The sequence below is a fragment of the Oncorhynchus masou genome, chromosome 15 (genome assembly GCF_036934945.1).
Source record: "Oncorhynchus masou masou isolate Uvic2021 chromosome 15, UVic_Omas_1.1, whole genome shotgun sequence".
Lineage (NCBI taxonomy): Eukaryota > Metazoa > Chordata > Actinopteri > Salmoniformes > Salmonidae > Oncorhynchus > Oncorhynchus masou.
In genome coordinates, this window is record NC_088226.1 from 1,345,054 (window position 1) to 1,365,646 (window position 20,593).

At 42.6% G+C, this 20,593-nt stretch overlaps 2 protein-coding genes across 6 annotated transcripts in view; one reads left to right on the top strand and one right to left on the bottom strand.

Moving 5' to 3' along the window:
- Window positions 1–20,593, top strand: part of LOC135555287 (very-long-chain enoyl-CoA reductase-like) — a 140,600-nt gene that overhangs the window by 39,948 nt on the left and 80,059 nt on the right. The window lies entirely within an intron of this gene.
- LOC135555283 (pyridoxal-dependent decarboxylase domain-containing protein 1-like) lies at window positions 1,058–14,943 on the bottom strand. 5 transcript variants are annotated; one of them, XM_064987608.1, is made up of 24 exons: window positions 14,796–14,943; window positions 13,547–13,623; window positions 13,312–13,380; window positions 13,083–13,163; window positions 12,365–12,511; window positions 12,098–12,287; window positions 11,882–11,950; window positions 9,125–9,203; window positions 8,525–8,609; window positions 8,375–8,423; window positions 8,143–8,244; window positions 7,797–7,922; window positions 7,639–7,689; window positions 7,282–7,326; window positions 5,896–5,956; window positions 5,609–5,679; window positions 5,429–5,534; window positions 5,002–5,173; window positions 4,695–4,813; window positions 4,424–4,545; window positions 4,148–4,240; window positions 3,923–4,019; window positions 3,736–3,834; window positions 1,058–3,583 (listed from the first exon to the last, which is right to left on the bottom strand). In XM_064987608.1, exons 2-24 carry the CDS (start codon window positions 13,621–13,623, stop codon window positions 3,303–3,305), a joined length of 2,391 nt encoding a protein of 796 aa, XP_064843680.1. In that variant the 5' UTR covers window positions 14,796–14,943; the 3' UTR covers window positions 1,058–3,302. The 5 variants fall into 5 exon arrangements, with proteins under 5 accessions (XP_064843680.1, XP_064843678.1, XP_064843679.1 ...); XM_064987606.1 differs by having other exon boundaries at window positions 12,365–12,514; XM_064987607.1 differs by having other exon boundaries at window positions 12,365–12,514; window positions 13,547–13,643.

A 20,593-nucleotide genomic window follows, 5' to 3' on the forward strand; every position in this document is an offset into this window, starting at 1 on the left:
ACATTTTTTAGTTCCGATTCGGCAACCGTTGCACGAGACGCACAAAGGCCAGTCTGAACACTGAAAATAATTATTTACAGAACACACGTATCCCGTTTAAACTTAAATTTCATTACCTCTAATTGACATCTCGCACAAAAATCTAGGAAGTGCATCTGCAAAAACTATAATTGGATATTTGTGTATAGGCCTGTCTGTGAGTTTGAGTACTTTCCACAGTGTCGGCCTTCTCTATTGACAGACAGTGGGTATCTAATGGCATTGCAGTCCTATTCACATAGGTAACATATGCAAGTTTAGTTCATTTTCATTCCCATTGAAATAAACGTGAACCATACTGAAAAAAAATAAAGGCAACAATTTCAACGTGTTTACGGAGTTACTGTTCATAGAAGGAAAGTAGTCAATTGAAATACATTCATAAGGCCCCAATCTATGGATTTAACGTGACTGGGGAGCCAGGCCCAGCCAACCATGAGTTTTGTTTTTCCCAACAAAAGGACTTTATAGACAGGAATACTCCTACTTCTTGATATGCCACACCTGTCAAGTGACTGGATTAGCTTGGCAAATGAGAAATGCCCACTAACAGGGACGTAAATAAATGTTGTGCACAACATTTGAGAGGTAAACTTTTTGTGCGTATGGATAATTTGTGGGATCTTTTGTTTCAGCTCATGAAACCAACACTTTACATATTGCGTTCATAATTTTGTTCTGTAAGGACACTGCTGAGGTTCTGCTGGGGCCTTGATGCAAAAGTACTAGTTTTGCCACTAGGGACAGACAATGTCTAGCACACAAATCGGTGCATCAACGAAGGCAGGGCGAAACAACATTGAGGAAAAAGTTTGAGCATTGCAGTGTGTATTTGGGTTCTTTAATTACCCAAACTGATGTCATAGGATATTTCTGACGGGGAGAAAACATCAACCTGACAATCAGGATTTCAACGATGTTGACTCTGGAATTACTGATAAATTGGGAACTAACAATTTGATTAACACCTTTGACTTGTAAATTCAAGAGTCCCTGCAAATGATTGATGACACAAAACTGTTTTAGATCATGTTTTAATAAAGCTGATTGGATTCTTCAATACATCCCTCTTTCCATCCCATGAAATTACATTTGACCAGTGTTTTTTCAGACATCTTTGAGAAACAGGCATTGCACTTCATTCAATGAGACTAGCGCAGTACTTCAACCACCTATGTCCTTAAAACATTAATCTATTAAATATTTTCACTTCAGAAAATTAAATTAATGGTGTATCAAAAATAATGCTCCTGGTTCAACAAATATCAGTTATTTGTCTCCTTTGCTATGAGTAGATTGTACCAGAATTGCTGATTACGAGCATAATAAAAAGTAACATGTACAGACATGTTTAATGAACATGAAAACAATGTGCTCAAAGTAAGGTGATAAAGACATAATAACAAAGCCTTATGACATTAAACAGATATAATTTCCATTTGTTGTATAACAGTACAGTGAACCAAGCTCATCTTTATAGTATCAATTCAGAAGACAACAATTATGGTTGTATTTTCAAGTTAAGTGCACATCCTAAGTTAAGAAAAACTTAAAAGTAGAAGCTCATTCCATTCTGTCTGCTTTGGATAGAAAAATGTCTAACGGCACAGTGTTGTACAGTGGATACAAAAGCAGTTTTATACGCAAATGATTCATCACATTTGAAAGTCATTGCAACGTCAGTAGTCTACTGACAACCTAGGTCATTAAAGTTCTCCCAATTTTTATGACTCCATAGCAGAAATATGATTGGACAACGAGAATGTAACAACTATCATTTCAATAATTACAACTGTGTACAAAACATGTCGTAAACCCCCTTAGAGCTGTAGGTCGAGAATAGTTAAATTCTCTAGATACCATTGTCTTCAAAAGAGAGAAGTTATAGAAGGAACAAAAAAAACTGGATCCTTGACAAAGGGCTTAGAGAAAAGGTATGTGATATCAGAGATTATAATGGAAGTAGGATGGAAATATTGTTGTGTCATTTCAAGTCAGGAATCATAATTCTTCATCAAAGTAGTTATTGCAACAAATTATAGACTGTTATTGAGAATTAAAAAATACATGAATTGAAAAAGTTGATTAACACATACTGTGCAACATTAAATAAGGTAGTGCAGTAATAAATGGACAGAACAAATGGAATATATATATATATATATTTTTTTTTTAAACAGCCCTGCATTGAAACCAAATCCTTTAACCTGCAGATATGCTATCATCAGTCCAGGCATTATAATAGCTACAGTATGTCTTTCTCACAGGAAACATCAACTTACAGCCACTATATTTTTTGAAAAAAAAAAAAAAAACTATTTCCTCAGAATGCATGTAAAGCAAGACTTTGCTTGTGAATGTAAGGAAATGTTAGCCCCATTTTTAATAATATGACCAACATACATTTATATTGTTTAAAAAACATACACCAATCAGACCCAAGTATGTGAAAAAATTAACAGGAGGGTGTTTGACAAACCGTGGAGGGTCTATTGGGGTAGTGCACATATACTGTGGGTGTGTTTAAAGATCAGAAGAGCAGGTGGGTGTGTGTATTCTCTCGTACAATTCATATCACAGTATGCTTTCATTTTTCTACTACATTTCCCTCTATATAGATCTGGTTTTACTGATCATGATGGTGATTGAGTGGATAGAAATAGGTGTGCATACATTACATACAAAATAAAATGGTTTTATTTCCAGTGTGAGTCACATGTTACTTGGCTTGCATATAAGCTGTTTTACCTCCGGGCCATGACGAGACCGACTGAAGTAGTGGAGGTCATGAACCAGGAAGTCCTCAGACGACCCTTCACCTTTGACTCCCTGCCTCAGGTGTCGTTCCTGCTTGACCAGAATTCTTAGGTCCTACTCCTACATAGTTATTTATTAACCCACAATGATCGAGTCCTCAGACAGTCAGACAACCCTAGAGACTAAGGCTGGATTCCATTCTGAAAACCTGGTTCCTTCCCTTTGTCCTTGACCTCTCCCAGTCATCAAGGGACTGGAAAGAAAGAATAAAGTAGAGATACAATGACAAAAGCACTCCCTACCCTTCTGGTAGGCTAAGTGAAGCCTTTTCTGTCTAATTATCTCTCATCACAGTTTCCAGTCCCTTTAGATCTATAAGGAGACAGTTGTCAAGAAAAGAGGAAAGGGAGAATTATTTGAGAACGGAATAAATCCCTGCTCTGCAACACCTGCTGGACTGGAACCTTTCAGAGCTGGTTTCAAATAACCCTGCTCTGAGGGCTGTCCTATCTGCCTGTCTCCTCCACTGGTGCGTCCTGGCCATCAGGCTGTCTCTCCTCCTCTTGTGTACCAACCTCACCGTTCTCCTGCGTGGGCTCGGGTTCAGCCGGCACCTGGGGGGTCTCTGGGCTCTCAGGGACCACGGAAACCGCCTCGTCTGGGACAGGGGACGGTGTGGTGGGTTGTGGGAACCTCTCCCTGGAGAAATCCTCAACCTGGCCCACGGAGCTGGTCTCACTGTGGGAGTCAGAGCCCCCCGCACCCTCGCGCCGGAACAGCCTCTGTCCTGCAAGTGGAGGAGGAAAAGGAGGAGGAATCAGAGAAGAGTAGTCTAAGATTTCCAGTATTTTTAATAAATAAAATATGTCCCTTGATTTTAAAAGAGAATGACTGCGAAAAAACAAGAATATCCCATCTATAGATTCTGTGAGACCATACCTGGCAATCTCTTGGCAGAGGAGGTAGGGGTTTCTGGCGATGCCAGCCCACCTGTCTGGGCCTTCATGGAGTAGGTGGGCTCTGTGGAGTCCAGGGAACCTATGGGAAACAGTCACTTAATATACAATCGGAATGCAGATGTACAGCAGCAACCTATGAGCAGGCACACACACACACAGTTGTGTACCTGCAGCCAGGTTAAAGGTTCTGCCCTTGACAGTACTCTGGAACGGAGAGAACCAGTTCAACACGGAGCCGACCAGAGGAATCTGTCTCAACACACCCTGAGAGAGAGAGAGAGAGAGAGAGAGAGAGATGATGGTGCAAAAAAATGTATACAAATCAGTCGATAAAATGTGCACGTTCACAAAGCATTGATTAATATCATACATATACAAAAACGCACACACACCTCCTCCATGAGTTTGTCCTGGTTGTCTTTCTGGAGCTGGAGCTCTGCCTCCTGGATGCCTTTCCTCACCACCTCTGTCATGTTCTCTAATAGCTAGTGACAAGATGGGACAGAAGAAAATAGTCCTTTACAACTCAATCAATGCAATAGGATTGTAATATTGCATAGATTCTTTATTACATTTTATCATCAAAAATCTATATAATCTGGAAGTACCAGCCATGTTGGAGGAAGTGACAGACTGTAGGTAAACAGAGTAGAAGGAGATAGCTTTACCCTGCCGTTCTCCTCTATGTCCCTCCCCAGGGTGGCTATCGTATCCACTAGCTCTGCCACGTCTAGGTCCTCCGTTGCCATGCCAATAAATATGCAGTCCTTCTCAGGTCCGAACTCCAGGCCTGAGGATGGAGAGGAGAGAAGTTAAGAGGTAAAGCAGGCAGAATCAGAACCAGGTCTGAATCATTCCTTGAATTGAGGGGAAGAATGAAACCTTGAGTGTCAGATGTGATAAAAGGAGCTCTGTGCTGTGGACAGGCACAGTACTGACCGGTGGAGAAGATGATGTCTGCATCCAGTTCCCCTAGTTTCACCAGCAGCTCACTGTTGATCTTCTCCACCTCCAGCTGTCTCTTACTGTCGTTCAGCTCCTCAATCCTCGGCTCATACCTGAGTGGATACACACAATCATTTTGTAGACAAGTCACATTGCTTTACACAAAACATTTTGGTTGCAGTTGCACGTTATTTTACTGTACAGAAATGACCAGGTATTTCCTATGAAATGGCATGGTAAAAATGGTAATTAAATAGCTACTAATGATACAAATACTGAATGAATAACAGTATATTCCTACCTGATGGCTCCCAGGCCAGGCCAGCTGAGGTCCTCTATGTAACTGAGGGCAGAGTGGCGGTACACCTCCTCTCTGAAGTCCAGTCTGAGACGCAGCGTACAGTTCAGCACAGGAACCAGCTCAGTCAACCGCTCCACCAGCAGATCCACGTCACACCTCTGGGTCCCCAGGGCTTGGAGGGAACAGGTCAGAGGGCAGAGTTCAGAGGTCAACAGCTACAGGGTCAACAAAAGGAGAGTTGTGCCTATCTGACAATGATCAGGTGTTCTTCATTAACTGTACAGGTGAGTGTGTGTAATACAAATTATGGTATGTCTAACAGCTGAGTGTGTGTCTTACACGTGAATGTTTATTTTACAGGTGAGTGTGTGCCTTTCTTTATGATGCGTGGGTGTCCTACAGGTGAGTGTGTGTGTGTGTGTGTTACCTGCGGCGGTCATAAGAGGGGTGAAGCGGACACAGGTGCCCTCGTCCTCCAACTCCACTATGTCTACCCCGCTGGCGGGCACCAGCTGTGCCAACCGCTCACACAGCTACAGGCAGACACAATCAATCAACCAACCAACCAACATTGTCTCACCCATTACACATGTATACAAATGCTCACCCATCTGTTGAGGGAATCTAGCACTTCTCTCTCTCCAGCAAAGTAGCCCTCCACAGAACCACCACTGGATTCTGAGTAGAGGGAAGAGGGCATAGCATTATGACCTATTACATATAACATGCCAAATTCAAATACATTGTCCATTTACATGATAATCATTTGAATGCATTATTACATCATTTGAATGAACACATTGCATCTAAAGTAAGTTGGATGCAGCTGAATAAGAGTTCCTGGTTAGTTGGGGAAAATGTGTTGGAACAGGAAGACTAGTGTTAACCACTCACCTGCACTGGTCTCCTGGGAGAATCTGAACACTACTACTGGAGAGTTGAGCTCATCCTCCACCTGCAGCACGGGAAAGGTGAGAGACACACAGGTGAGGTTCCACACATCCAGGATCATAACCTTTGACCTTTAAAAAAAATCTGTTGTCATTAACATGCAAACAGGTGTACTGTGTAAGAATGGGCAGGAGAAGCTTTGTGATGTGATGCTATGGAGATGCCTGGGTTTGACACACATCCTCTGTTTGAGCAGTCAAAGTAGTCTGCATGGAGATTGTTAAATCATGCAGCTTTAAAAAAATAACAATTTTAAAGTAAAATGTTTGGACAAATGTCAATGCCTATGACTTGCATTCACAATGGACATGTCTGTGTTTTCCATGGACTTTATATACATGACTAACTCTTACAACCTACGACAAATCCATAACTGCCCATTATATTGTATGTACTGTGTATACTTTGTACATAAAATCATTGAGTCGGATAAATGTTAGTTTTGGAGAGAATCTCAGCACAGAAAATACTACTTTCCTTCTGGTAATTTCTCCCCACCTCTAACAATTCACAGTAAGGGTATGTACTACCCAGTACCCATAGCAGGATTGACAGGTTGAAGTGACATGTTGGATTGTTACTGTTGTACCCTAACAGGGTAGTTATGTAAACACAGTGAGGTCCATCTTTGATGACGCCTGGGCCAAAGTTCAACTTTAGAGTCATCAGGGTTCTGTGAAGACGTGGTGGTGAGGGGACAGGACATTCTCTGCTGTGCCTAAAACTTGCCTGTAGTGATGATTGAACTGGAACCAGGAAGTGGACTGATTGCAGTTTTAGCAAATTAATGCCCTCGATTTGAGCGGTGTCTCAAATACAGTGCCTTTCAGGGCATTCAGGTGGACAAACATGGTCAGGTACGGAGTGAAACAGAGAAAGAAAGGGGGCAGCAGGCAGGGAAAAGAGGGTTGGTCCCACCTACAATAGACAGAATGAGAGAGCCCAGCAAGTCCCGTAGAGAGCCCCCTGAGATCGGCGGGATCCGAGAGAGAGACACCACACCCTGTAACCAAGGCAACCCAACAGCTCACTATCCACAGTATACACACACTTCCTACACCACGACACTCACTACAACAAACAGTACTCAAAGCCACCATCAACACAGTAACCAGACCCACACACTCTGCTTGTTCACCAGATCAACTTCAGCAGTTACTGCACCGTTCCAATGATCTCGAAATCTACATGTGCCAATCATATTCACACTCTGTTTCAGATTATACAAAGGTCACTATCTGCTCAGAGCTGATGCCTGTGAACAAGGTCTTCATTTAGCGACAGTATGACGGAGGTCTCTGTTAGCGAGGATCAGTGCTGTTTCTTTACCATAGTCAAAGCATCGATGAAAGAGATCTCAGAGTCAAGCTCATCCTGATGACAAAACAGACGTCAGATGCCCGCATCTTTATAAATGTGTGTTATGTGTTAGAGTGGAGTGTGAGCTTATGATTGTTTTCTTAAGTTATTGTATCTTAAAACTCAACAAGCAAAAGCTCATATATTGGGGTCTTCATCATATGACCCCCCCTACGTATAATGGCTTTATAGTGCCTTCGTTAACACTCATAGTGCGTTATTAAATACAATAAACAGCTTATGACTGCTTAGAACAGCCTCAATGCATAAATGCTTTCCACACACATTAATAGTAGTAGATAGTTAAACAGCAAGTTGTGGACGTACTGAAGTCTTTATGGAAGCCAGAGTCTTCAGTTTCTCCAGAAGCTGTTGGCTCTACAGACAAAAAGAGATACAACACAGGTCAGTTTGTTAGCAGTAAGGTGATAGAAATGAATACAGATCGCTAACCCGCATGGTAATTACTAACCCAAGGTACTTACGAGCTCTACAGCGTGTCTAATCTTCTCCACTATCCCATCATGGCCCAGGTACTGCAGGGAGAGCCAGAGAGGCAGGGCACGCAGCTTCTCTACTGGCTGACTGGAGGTCAAACCAGCTGCCAGAGACTAAGACGGGGGAGAGAGAGAGAGAGAGAGAGAAATCAAATGGATAGATGAAACCAAAGATTACACCACATAGTTTACACCAATCAAATCATATCAGATCTCTAGCAACTTCAAGGGAGGCAAGAAGGAAGGATTCAAGTTTAAAGGCCCTACAGCTACAGATAGGGAGATAGTTAAGAGGGGATACCAAAGAAGAGAGAACAGAAAGGAGAAAGCGTACCAGGGCTGGGTCCTCGTGTCTGTAGAGGGTGACAGCTGGGACAGCAGGCAGGCCCAGCCACGGACCCAGGGTCAGGGTCATACTGTCACTCCTGGTGGCCGCCTGGGGACAGGGGAAGGGGCAAAGACACACATAGTAGACATATTACATTACCATACTATACAGGCATCTTACAGTGTATTCATTTAGAGTTCTGAGGGTCACAGAATGGGAGAGCATATCCTATACGTACCGTAACGGGGGATGAGACCTCCCACAGAGCTAGGGTGGCCAAGTTGACCCTGAGAGACAGAAAAGACCAAGCAGTTATAAAGCATTTACAAACCCCTCCAATATGGTTGGTTAAACACATACTACAAGTATGGGTTTTGTTGTTACCCACCCTTCTATGTGGAGCCACATGCCATACTGTTCACACAGCTCCTTTAGACGGCCCAGCTTGTCTGTGTGTCCCGCCCCAGGGGTGCCTGGGAAGACAGGCAGTGAGTACGCTCTGAGTCACTCTGCAGTACGTCTTGGTCAATATGTCAGTGATAGACATGTTGATTTAACCTTTATTTGACCAGGTAAGTCATACAATAACATCCTGGTTGGTCAAGGGGTAAACATGGTTTCACTTTAGAGTGTAAAACTGTGTGTTGCTACCATGTTGTTGTCATGTTGTGTTGCTACCATTCTGCGTTGTTGTCTTAGGTCTGTCTCCGTGTTGCGTTGTCTCTTGTTGTGATGTGTGTACACATACATAAACACATTTTATTTTTTATCCCAGCCCCCATCCCCGCAGGCGGCCTTTTGGTAGGCCGTTATTGTAAAAAATACATTTGTTCTTAACTGACTAGTAAAATTAAGGTAAAACATTTTTTAAAGTGTGTCACCATGCTAGGTTTTTCAATAGGCACACAACCTTGGAGAAAATAAAACACTTTTAAAAGAGTAGATGTGTGTTCTCTGCCATTTCTTGTATTAAAAATTCCCCACTGACCAGCGTTGGCGATCAACAGCAATGGAAGCTTTCCAGTCTCCACATCCTCTCTGATCAGCTTGTCCAGCAAGGCAATGTCCTGCAAACAGCAAAACACCCATGGAGAAAGATATTGTTTTCCATTTATAAATCAGGGTAGTATGGTAGGTAGTATGCACAGGCACCCCTGTGTTCTAAATACATAAACCCAACAAAAAAAGAAATGTCCCCTTTTCAGGACCCTGTCTTTCAAAGATAATTCATAAAAATCCAAATAACTTCACAAATCTTCATTGTAAAGGGTTTAAACACTCTTTCCCATGCTTGTTCAATGAACCATTAACAATTAATGAACATGCACCTGTGGAATGGTCGTTAAGACACTAACAGCTTACAGAAGGGAGGCAATTAAGGTCACAGTTATGAAAATATAGGACACTAAAGAGGCCTTTCTACTGACTCTGAAAAACACCAAAAGAAAGATACCCAGGGTCCCTGCTCATCTGCGTGAACATGCCTTAGGCATGCTGCAAGGAGGCATGAGGACTGCAAATGTGGCCAGGGCAATAAATTGCAATGTCCGTACTGTGAGACGCCTAAGACAGCGCTACAGGGAGACAGGACGGACAGCTGATCGTCATCGTAGTGGCAGACCACGTGTAACAACACCTTCACAGGATCGGTACATCCGAACATCACACCTGCGGGACAAGTACAGGATGGCAACAACTTCCCGAGTTACACCAGGAACACACAACACCTCCATCAGTGCTCAGACTGTCCCCAATAGGCTGAGAGAGGCTGGACAGATTGCTTGTTGGCCTGTTGTAAGGCAGGTCCTCACCAGACATCACCGTCACCTATGGTCACAAACCCACTGTCGCTGGACCAGACAGGACCGGAAAAAAGTGCTCTCCATTGACAAGTCACGGTTTTGTCTCACCAGGGGTGATGGTCGGATTCACATTTATCGTCAAAGGAATGAGTGTTACACCGACGCCTGTGCTGTGGAGCGGTACTGATTTCGAGGTGGAGGGTCAATCATGGTCTGGGGGGGGGATCTCAACGCTGTGCGTTACTGGGAAGACATCCTCCTCACTTATGTTTTACCCTTCCGCAGGCTCATTCTGACATGACGCTCCAGCATGACAATGCCACCAGACATACTGCTCGTTCTGTGCGTGAATGTCAGTGTTCTGCCATGGCCAGCGAAGAGCCCGGATCTCAATCCCATTGAGCACGTCTAGGACCTGTTGGATCAGAGCGTGAGGGCTAGGGCCATTCCCCCCAGAAATGTCCGGGAACTTGCAGGTGCCTTGTTGGAGGAGTGGGGTAACATCTCACAGCAAAAACAGGCAAATCTGGTGCAGTCCATGAGGAGGAGATGTACTTAATGCAGCTGGTGGCCACACCTGATACTGATTTTGACCCCCCCTTTATTCAGGGACACATTATTCCATTTCTGTTAGTCACATGTCTGTGGAACTTGTTCAGTTTATGTCTCAGTTGTTGAATCTTGTTATGTTCATACAAATACTTACACATGTTAAGTTTGCTGAAAATAAACAGTTGACAGAGAGGACGTTTCTTTTTTTTTGCTGAATTTATATACACATACGTTTATATACACACACATATGTATATATACACATAGACACATACACACAAAGAATGTGGACACCCCTTCAAATGAGTGGATTCGGCTATTTTTGCTAGCAGGTGTATAAAATCGAGCTCAGTGACTTTCAACGTGGCACCTTCATGGGATGCCACCTTCCCAACAAGTCAGCTTGTCAAATTTCTGCCCTGCTCGAGCTACCCCTGTCAACTGTAAGTACTGTTATTTTGAAGTAGATATGTCTAGGAGCAACAACAGCTCAGCCGCGGAGTGGTAGGCCACACAAGGTCACAGAACGGGACCACCAAGTGTTGAAGTGCCTAAAAATGATCTTTCCTCGGTTGCAACACACACTACCAAGTTCCAAACTGTCTCTGGATGGAATGCCAGCACAATACCTGTTCGTCAGGAACTTCATGAAATGGGTTTCCATAGCTGAGCAGCCGCACACAAGCCTAAGATCACCATGCGCAATGCCAAGCATCGGCTAGAGTGGTGTAAAGCTCGCCGCCTTCTCTGGAGTGAAGAATCACGCTTCACCATCTGGCAGTCCAACAGACGAATCTGGGGTTGGAGGATACCAGGAGCACGCTACCTGCTCCAATGCATAGTGCCAACTGTAAAGTTTGGTGGATGAATAATGGTCAGGGGCTATTTTTCATGGTTCAGGATAGGCCCCTTAGTTCCAGTGAAGGGAAACCTTAACGCTTCAGCATGCAACGACATTCTAGACGATTCTGTGCTTCCTACTTTGTGGCAACAGTTTGGGGAAGGCCCTTTCCTGTTTCAGCATGACAATGCCCCCGTGCACAAAGTGAGGTCCATACAGAAATGGTTTGTTGAGATCGGCGTGGAAGAACTTGACTGGCCTGCACAGAGCCCTGACTTCAACCCCATCGAAAACCGACTGCGAGCCAGGCCCAATTGCCCAACATCAGTGTCCAACCTCACTAATGCTCGTGGCTGAATGGAAGCAAGTCCCCACAGCAATGTTCCGATATCTTAATGGAAAGCCTTCCCAGAAGAGTGGAGGCTATTATGGTAGCAAATTCGGGGGACCAACTCCATATTAATGTCCATAATTTTGGAATGAGGTGTTCAAATACTTTTGGTAATGTTGTGTACATTGTATGAGCCCTATCTAAATGAGGCGGATGTACCATTTGGTGCTGGGATCCAAACATGGTGTTGCATGGGACGGTGCACAGGCTGGACAGAGGCAGAGCCAGCTGAGGAAGAGAGGATTTCTGTTAAAGTCAATCTACATACTTCTGAAATATCTGCTCTTATAACACTAAAGTAACATCAAAAAGGTCTGTCTGTGTGTCTTCATGTAAGAACACGCAATGCGTTTCTATGCCTTCTTCTACGCCTACTTGGCTGCAGAGGTGCTGTCCCAGGCCAGGCCTGCAGGTGGCGCTCTGGTAAATGACAGGCTGTCTGGAGTTGAGCACGGTGTAGCCCTCTGTGGAGTAGTCCTCATAGCGGGTGTTGATGACCAGGCGACACACCTTCAGCAGGCCCTCTCTGTCATCTTCATGGTAGTATGCTGAGCCACTCTCATACCTGGCAGGACATCAAAATTAGCAAAGCATCAGGAACAAGCACACACACGCACTCGACAGACAGACCCAGACACACACCTGAAGAGTCTGCAGAGCCAGAGTGTTGTGTCAGACGCGATGCGTGTGACCAGCTTCCTGAGTCTCTCCCTGTCCAGCACGGAGATGTAGGCTGCTAGGCTGTGTCCTAGCAACGCCATGTGACCCTGCTCTCCGACATTCTGCATCCTGCTGGGGGACAAGACCCCCACAGGAAGTTAGGTCACAAAGACGTGATGTTGATAAACTGTATTATACCGATTGTATTGGGAATATTTAAGATGAATAAAGTTCATATACAGTGAAGAGTGATTAACACAATGCTTAGCATATTTATGTTTTCACGTTCTGTTTGTGCAAGGTTCTGTTGATAGTGATTGACGCCAGACTGGAGGTACAAGGACACTGATTATTACTGTATTCTGTGAAACACGGTGTGATTCTGTAGCAGCTGACAATATCACTGCAATTTGTTTTGACTTCCTACAAGCCACTTGGGCTGATTTTTACAGAGCACTTGGTACTGTCTGATTAGAATATAAAGGGCTTGTCTCCAAGAGTCCAGATAGACATTTTCTCTGCCTCTGATCTGGAGGCGTCTCCCTGTTGCAACTTTAATAAACCGGATAGATTTTTCATTGATATTATCAACAACTTATTTTGTTCACATGGAAATTCTTATTATACAGATAAGAAAATTCTAAGATGGCCTTCCAACTGACATATGCTCTCAGTAGTGGTGTTTTAATGTCAGACCTACCGATGGCTTGGCTTGTCTTCCTCCTCATCTTCATGCATGAGATTCTGGACCAGCTGGAGTATACTGGCCACATCCTGCCCACTGGAAGTTTGGAACAAAACACACAACGCGTTGCTTGAGGGAACTCATTACTTCTGTGAAATAACATCCACATTTGTATGTGTGAGAGAGAGAGACAGAGAAATATACTAGTTTGAGAGTGAGAAACAGGGCTATCTACTGTACTCACTCTCCCTGTAGGGGTCCAGGGATACTACTCCTGCTGAACTGTCGTCTATCTGCATCCGGATCTGATGCCCTGGAGAGAAACAAACAACAAAACCAACAAGTCAGATAGTCCTTCAGGTGTGTGCATCTGACTTGTGTTAACATACAGTATATGCGAAGAGATGTGTGTCATTAACAGCCAGTGTAATACTCGTCAATACATCTTTATGAACAAACACCAATTCATAAAAGCTTACTTTCGGCCATCCTCCAAGATCTTCATGGCCTCGTTGAGGTTCTTGCCCATTTCAGCGAGTGTGGGGTCGACCATCATCTACGGTCAGAAGTCAGAGACTGAGCACAAAAGCAGATGGATACCTCATTCCATCTCAGGGTTAGACAGAGCCATTGCCAGAGGCTAGCTAAAAACATATATTTCAGTTCTCTCCCCCTAAAGCCTTATATTTAACACTAATCCTCCCTCTACCCTCTGTCACCTATTGGACTGCACATTGAGGTGGATCAGAGGTATAGTAGACAGAGGTCAATCTAATTGTTAACATTAGTCAAATATTGACATTAGCATGATGTAACAGACTCTACCACAGCCTAGCTCATGTTATTGCCAATTCCAGGCGACTGGAGAAGCAGTTGAAAGTAAATACAGTCTGACTATTCATTACCAGTGGTGCCTCAAGGCCCTAATTTCTGTCTGAAATGATAATGGGTGTGGTTATGGATACACCTGTTATGTGATAGTTGGATTACCTGGCTGATTTCATCAAACTGGATTTTCTGCTTCTACAACATACCACTCAATATAGTTATGATCTGCCTAGATATTTGTCTTTCAGTAAATGTCTGTTAACCAATAAATAACATCCGTGATCATGATGACTCTCTGGCTGTCTACTGAAATGTGTTCTGACCTGTGGAAAGTGTAGTTCGTCGACTGGAGGCACACATATCTTGTGGGTATGTGCAAAACTGCTAATGTAAGTGTATATTTTTATTATATTTATTGCTGATATGAAAAGGGACATATCAGCATGTTTCAAAAACCGATTTTGAAAGCGATGATTATTGACCTTTTGAAATGTTAAGACACAGCGTCGGAAGCTCGTCCCCCCCCCCCCCCCGTTCTCAGTTGTCTATGAAGTCGGAGATTTCAGAGTTCCCAGATGTTTTGAACGCGGCAACTGCGCTAGTCAATCAGCTATCCGTGACCATCCATAATAAATTAGCAGCATCATCGTCATCACGATGATAAATTGTTTTATGAATGGAAGGTGGCAGCTTAAGCCATGAAAAAATAAGGACATGCAAGGGTTAAATGCCACATTGTATTGCGTGAATAAAGTAAATAAATCTAGTTCCGCGTAATACTTAGCAATGACAGCTGGCTTACCGCTGTTGGTGCTGTTAGCCTCACTAGCATTGCTAGCCATAGTTTGCCTTGCGTTACCGCTTGGACCCCACCGAGATTGACAGCTCGTTTGTGCTTACCTTGTGACGCGGTGCCTTCAGACAGTTGAAAAGCTTGAGAAAAGGATACGCCGCCTATTCAGTCTGTTTGGACGTGGGGAATATTATAATATTGACGGCTGAACAGCTAACTCCTGTAAATGTTAACTTCCTGGACTGGCGCTCCGTATTCCACGCTGGCAGAGCTGACGTATCGCTACGCCACCAATGTGGTGCTGTGTGTATCTTGATTGGCTGATAGGTGCTTAGCTGACAAGCAGGCAGTGAGTGCAGGGTTTTTAAATTGAGTCCCTGTAATACTTTGAAATAGCCTAGTAATTAATTCCTCCATTCATTGAAGTAATTATCTATTTGGATGAAAGCAGGGCATCTAGTTCATAATGCACCAGTCTATCATAGACAGATAAGTGATTATTTCAGTGACAGTAGGATGTTTTCAAAGGGAGAATGAAACAGACAAGTCCAAATTGGCTATATTTGACAATTTATCTTCTTGAAATCTGATTTTAAACCTAACCTTAACCATGGCAGGTAAGCCTAGTGGTTAGAGTGTTGGGCCAGTAACTGAAAAATTGCTGTCAGCTCGGGAATTCGATACAAGGCAAAAATCTGTCTGAACAAGCCGGTTAACCCACTGTTCTCTGGTAGGCCGTCATTGTAAGTAAGAACTTGTTCTTAACTGACTTGCCTAGTTAAATAAAATAAAAATACATTTAAAAAAACACACAGAAATCCTGATGTCTAACCTTAAATTAAGACCAAAAAGCAGATTTGTGTTATCTCGTGGAAACCACTCCCAATTGCATGAGGTCAAAGGGGAGGGGAAGTGAATAATCAAATAAATGCAATTGAGATTCTCCCAGAGTGCAGTACACGTTCTTATTATTATATCTCAGTGGTAGTACCCTAGAATAGATGACGATGACTAATAATGAATATGAATGTAATTATATTACTATGTAATTATTTGGACAGTAATGCTGGAACTTTTAATTTGGCTCTATACTGCAGCATTTTGAATTTGAGATAAAACATTTAACATGAGGCAACAGTACAGACTGTCATCATTTATTTGAGTTTTTTTCCTATATATTTGTTTTACCGTTTAGAAATGAAAGGACTGTGAATCAAGTCTCCCCATTTGAAGGTGCCAGAAGTACACTGCATAACCAACAGTATGTGGACACCTGCTTATCAAACATTTCATTCATGAGCATTAATATGGAGTTGGTCCCCCCTTTGCTGCTTCTCAGAAGCACAGCCTCCGTTCTTCTGGGATGGCTTTCCACTAGATGTTGGAACATTGCTGCGGGGACTTGCTTCCATTCAGCCACAAAAGCATTAGTGAGGTCGGGTACTGATGCTGGGTGATTAGGCCTGGCTTGCAGTTGGCGTTCCAATTCATCCCAAAGATATTCGATGGGGTTGAGGTCAGGGCTCTGTGCAGGCCAGTCAAGTTCTTCCACACCGATCTCGACAAACCATTTCTGTATGGACCTCGCTTTCTGCATGGGGGCATTGTCATGCTGAAACAGGAAAGGGCCTTCCCAAAACTGTTGTCACAAAGTTGGAAGCACAGAATCGTCTAGAATGTCATTGCATGCTGTAGCGGTAAGATTTCCCTTCACTGGAACTAAGTGGCGTAGCCCGAACCATTAAACCAGTCCCTGGCCATTATTCCTCCTCCACCAAATTTTACAGTTGGCACTATGCATTCGAGCAGGTAGCATTCTCCTGGCATCCGCCAAACCCAGATTCGTCCGTTGGACTGCCAGATGGTGAAGCGTGATTCATCACTACAGAGAACGCGTCTCCACTGCTCAAGTGTACAATGGCGGCAAGCTTTACACCATTCCAGCCAATGCTTGGCATTGCGCATGGTGATCTTAGGCTTGTGTGCGGCTGCTCGGCCATGGAAACTCAGTTCATGACGTTCCTGACGAACAGTTATTGTGCTGACATTGCTTCCATATGTAGTTTGGAACTTGTTAGTGAGCATTGCAACTTAGGACAGACAATTTCTTGCACTACGCGCTTCAGCACTCGGCTGTGCCGTTCTGTGAGCTTGTGTGGCCTACCACTTCACGGCTGACCAGTTGTTGCTCCCAGACGTTTCCACGTCACAATAACAGCACTTAAAGTTGACCTTAGCAGCTCTAGCAGGGAAGAAATTTTATGAACTTACTTGTTGGAAAGGTGGCATCTTATGACTGTGCCATGTTGAAAGTCACTGACCAGTGAGGCCATTCTACTGCCAATGATTGTCTATGGAGATTGCGTGGCTGTGTGGCTGTGTGGCTGAAAAAGCCAAATCTACTAAGTTGATGGGGTGTCCACATACATTGGTATATACAGTGCATTCAGAAAGTATTCAGACCCCTTCCCTTTTCCACATTTTGCTACGTTACAGCCTTATTCTAAAATGGATAAAATATTTGTTTCATTCATTTTCTTCATGAATCTACACACAATACCCCATAATGATAGATTTTTAGAAATGTTACAAAATGTATTACATACAAAAAACAGATACCTTATTTACAGAAGTATTCAGACCTTTTGCTATGAGACTCAAAATTGAGCTCAGGTGCATTTCCATTAATCATCCTTGAGAGGTTTCTACAACCTGATTGGAGTCCACCTGTGGTAAATTCAATTGATTGGACATGATTTGGAAATGCACACACCTATTTATAGAAGATCCCACAGTTGACAGTGCATGTCAGAGAAAAAAACAAGCCATGAGGTCGAAGGAATTGTCCGTAGAGCTCCGAGACAGGATTGTGTTGAGGCACAGATCTGGTGAAGGATACCAAAAAATGTATGAAGCATTGAAGTGAAGGTCCCAAAGAACACAGTGGCTTCCATCATTCTTAAATGGAAGAAGTTTGGAACCACCAAGACGTTCCTAGAGCTGGCCGCCCGGCCAAACTGAGCAATCGTGGGGGAAGGGCCTTGGTCAGGGTGGTGACCAAGAACCCGATGGTAACTCTGACAGAGTTGCTCTGTGGAGATGGGAAAACCTTCCAGAATGACAACCACCTCTAAGCTGAAATCGCTGCCAAAAGTGCTTCAACAAAGTACTGAGTAAAGGGTCTGAATATTTATATAAATGTGATATTTCAGTTTTTTAATTGTAATACGTTTGCAAAATAAAAAATAAAAACTGTTTTTGCTTTGTCATTATGGGGTATTGTGTGCAGATTGAGGAGGTAAACATGTTTTAAACGTCTATTTTAGAATAAGGCTGTATCGTAGCAAAATTTGGAAAACGTCAAGGGGTCTGAATACTTTCTGAATGCACTGTATAGTGTATGTACATTTAGGTTGGGGTAAAAGTGACTAGGCAATCAAGATAGATAATAACAGAGTAGAAGCAGTGTATGTGCAGTGTGTGTATGTGGGGCGTCAATATGCATGTGCGTGGGGGGTTTGTGTCTTTGAGTGTATTTAGTGTGTTGGAGTGTCAGTGGAAGTATGTGTAAGTGTGTGGGTAGTGTCCAGTGAGTGTGTGGGTAGTGTCCAGTAAGTGTGCAATGTTCACGATTATCCGTAATCATGGCAGCCTCCACGTTAATGTAGAAGTGTTCAGAAACATATATTCTTATTTACACTAAAAGTGACTCCAATATGACACAATACATTATATACCATTCATTTCTATTGGGCACAACATAATCTGAAATACAACCAAAACAAACTACAAATTCATCGAACAAGTTGGTAGAGTCACAAGCATGATGTAGTCATTGCCTCCTAGTAATATGGGACCAAATATTAAACTTGTGAGTTAATTTATTACAATATCAGTGAATTTGTCCAAATACTTATGACACCTTCAAATGGAGGGGACTAGATACATAAAGTGCAATAATTTCTAAACCGTAAAACAGATATGCTTGAAAATACCCTCAAATAAAAAAAAATGTAATCTGTAATCCAAAATGCTGGAGTATAGAGCTAAATTGAAATGTTTTATCTTCACTGTCTAAATAAATATGTAGGGGAATGTATATAGCTGCACTGTTAAAACATGCAAATGCAGATGAACCAAAGTTCATTCAACTGTTATAGGTAGCCCAGCAGGAGTTGGACCTGTAGCCGAAAAGTGTTCAGTTGGTATCCCGGGCCGGGTGCTGGAAAAAGGGAAGATTTGATCCGGCAACTGGAGGGTTGCTGGGTTCACATCCTCAAGCTATTCGCCTACTGTTGAGCCCTTGAGCAAGGTCCTTAACCTCACTCTCCATCCAGGGATGCTGCACTGCAGCTTGACCCTGTGCTCACCTCAAATTGTATGTGGTGATGTGCACATACATGTACAGAGCAGAAGACACATTTTTGTTGTTTGCTGTAACATATGGCCAATAAAGCTGTATTGTATAACATTTTCTCAACCTCACATGTATCAGGTATTTATTCTGCCCACTGGACACAAACTGGATGAATCAACATTGTTTCAATGTAATTTGTCAACATATTGTGATGTGGAAAATATTTTTTTTTACAAAAAGTAATCAACGTAAACTGTTTCAACCACAGAATTGTCCTCATGGTAACACATGTTAAACAGACAAACCTTGTATAACATATGTTAGATTTGTACTTTTGAAATGCGTCAGATCTTCAATGTTATATCCACAACCTCCTACTGGAGAGTTGATCTTCAGCTATCAATTTGATCTCCCATCCAGGGTTTTAACCAAGCTCAACCCTGCTTAGCTTTGTCACGGACTACTACCAATGTGCTATCATCAGAATGATTAGAGATATATCTTAATAACTAAATAGATTCACGGTTTCTATTGAAGTCAATCCAAAGGGTAGGTTTAATAGAGCAAATAAAATATAACCCTACTCTATAAGTCAATGATACTATTTAGGCCTATATAGAATTTGTCAAGTCATCAACGGCTATTGTTTCAATTCAAACCAGGGTTATAATAAAAAATAAATACGTGTTTCATGCTTTGGTTGATGTCAAATTGAAGTTAATAATGAATATGTTGGATTCACGTCTCCGTTTCAACCAAATATCTAAGTTAAATAGGACATTTAAAGTTTGATTTAGTCCTATTCTTTAACTAAGACTTTTGGTTGCGATGGAGACGTGAATCCAACATCAACTACAAAGTTTTAGACAAACTGGAATTAAAGTCGGACTAATTCAGTGGCACAAAATATACCTCTTCTTCAAATGTTGATATTTGGTTGCGTTGATAAACAAACACAATATAACTTTTTCAATACAGTAAATAGCCTATTAACTTGTCAATAAGTTAAATTATTTTGGATTCACGTCTCCAACTTAACAAAAAATGTAAGTTAAAGACTACAATTAAGGCAGTGGCTCATATGTAACTGTCCAAGCATTGGATACATCTGTCAGGTATGCGTAGGTGGCTGCAAGGGAGTCAGGCGCAGGAGAGCAGGTATTTGGTAGCACACAGAGCCTTTTATTCAGGCGAACCAAAAGCACATGGCACAATGAACACGAAATACAAATGGGTATATATAACCCAGCGCAGCCAGACTAACGTGAGTATACATCAATACAGATAAACAATACCACACAAAGACATGGGGGAAACAGAGGGTTAAATACACAGTACATAATGAGGGACAATGAGAACCAGGTGTGTGGGAAAACGAGACAAAACAAATGGAAAATGAAAAATGGATCGGCGATGGCTAGAAGGCCGGTGACGTCAACCGCCGAACACCGCCCGAACAAGGAGAGGCATCGACTTCGACAGAAGTCGTGACAATCTCCTTTAAATGTTGATATATAGTTGCGTTTTCAACCTAACACAATTCGATAT

Coding starts and splice junctions, on each gene's coding strand:
- LOC135555283 (XM_064987606.1), bottom strand. CDS start 13,623: ATGATGGTCGACCCCACACTCGCTGAAATGGGCAAGAACCTCAACGAG. Junction 7,690..7,796: donor TTAGACACGCTGTAGAGCTC/GTAAGTACCTTG, acceptor TTTTGTCTGTAG/AGCCAACAGCTTCTGGAGAA. Junction 5,174..5,428: donor CCCTCTTATGACCGCCGCAG/GTAACACACACA, acceptor GTTCCCTCCAAG/CCCTGGGGACCCAGAGGTGT.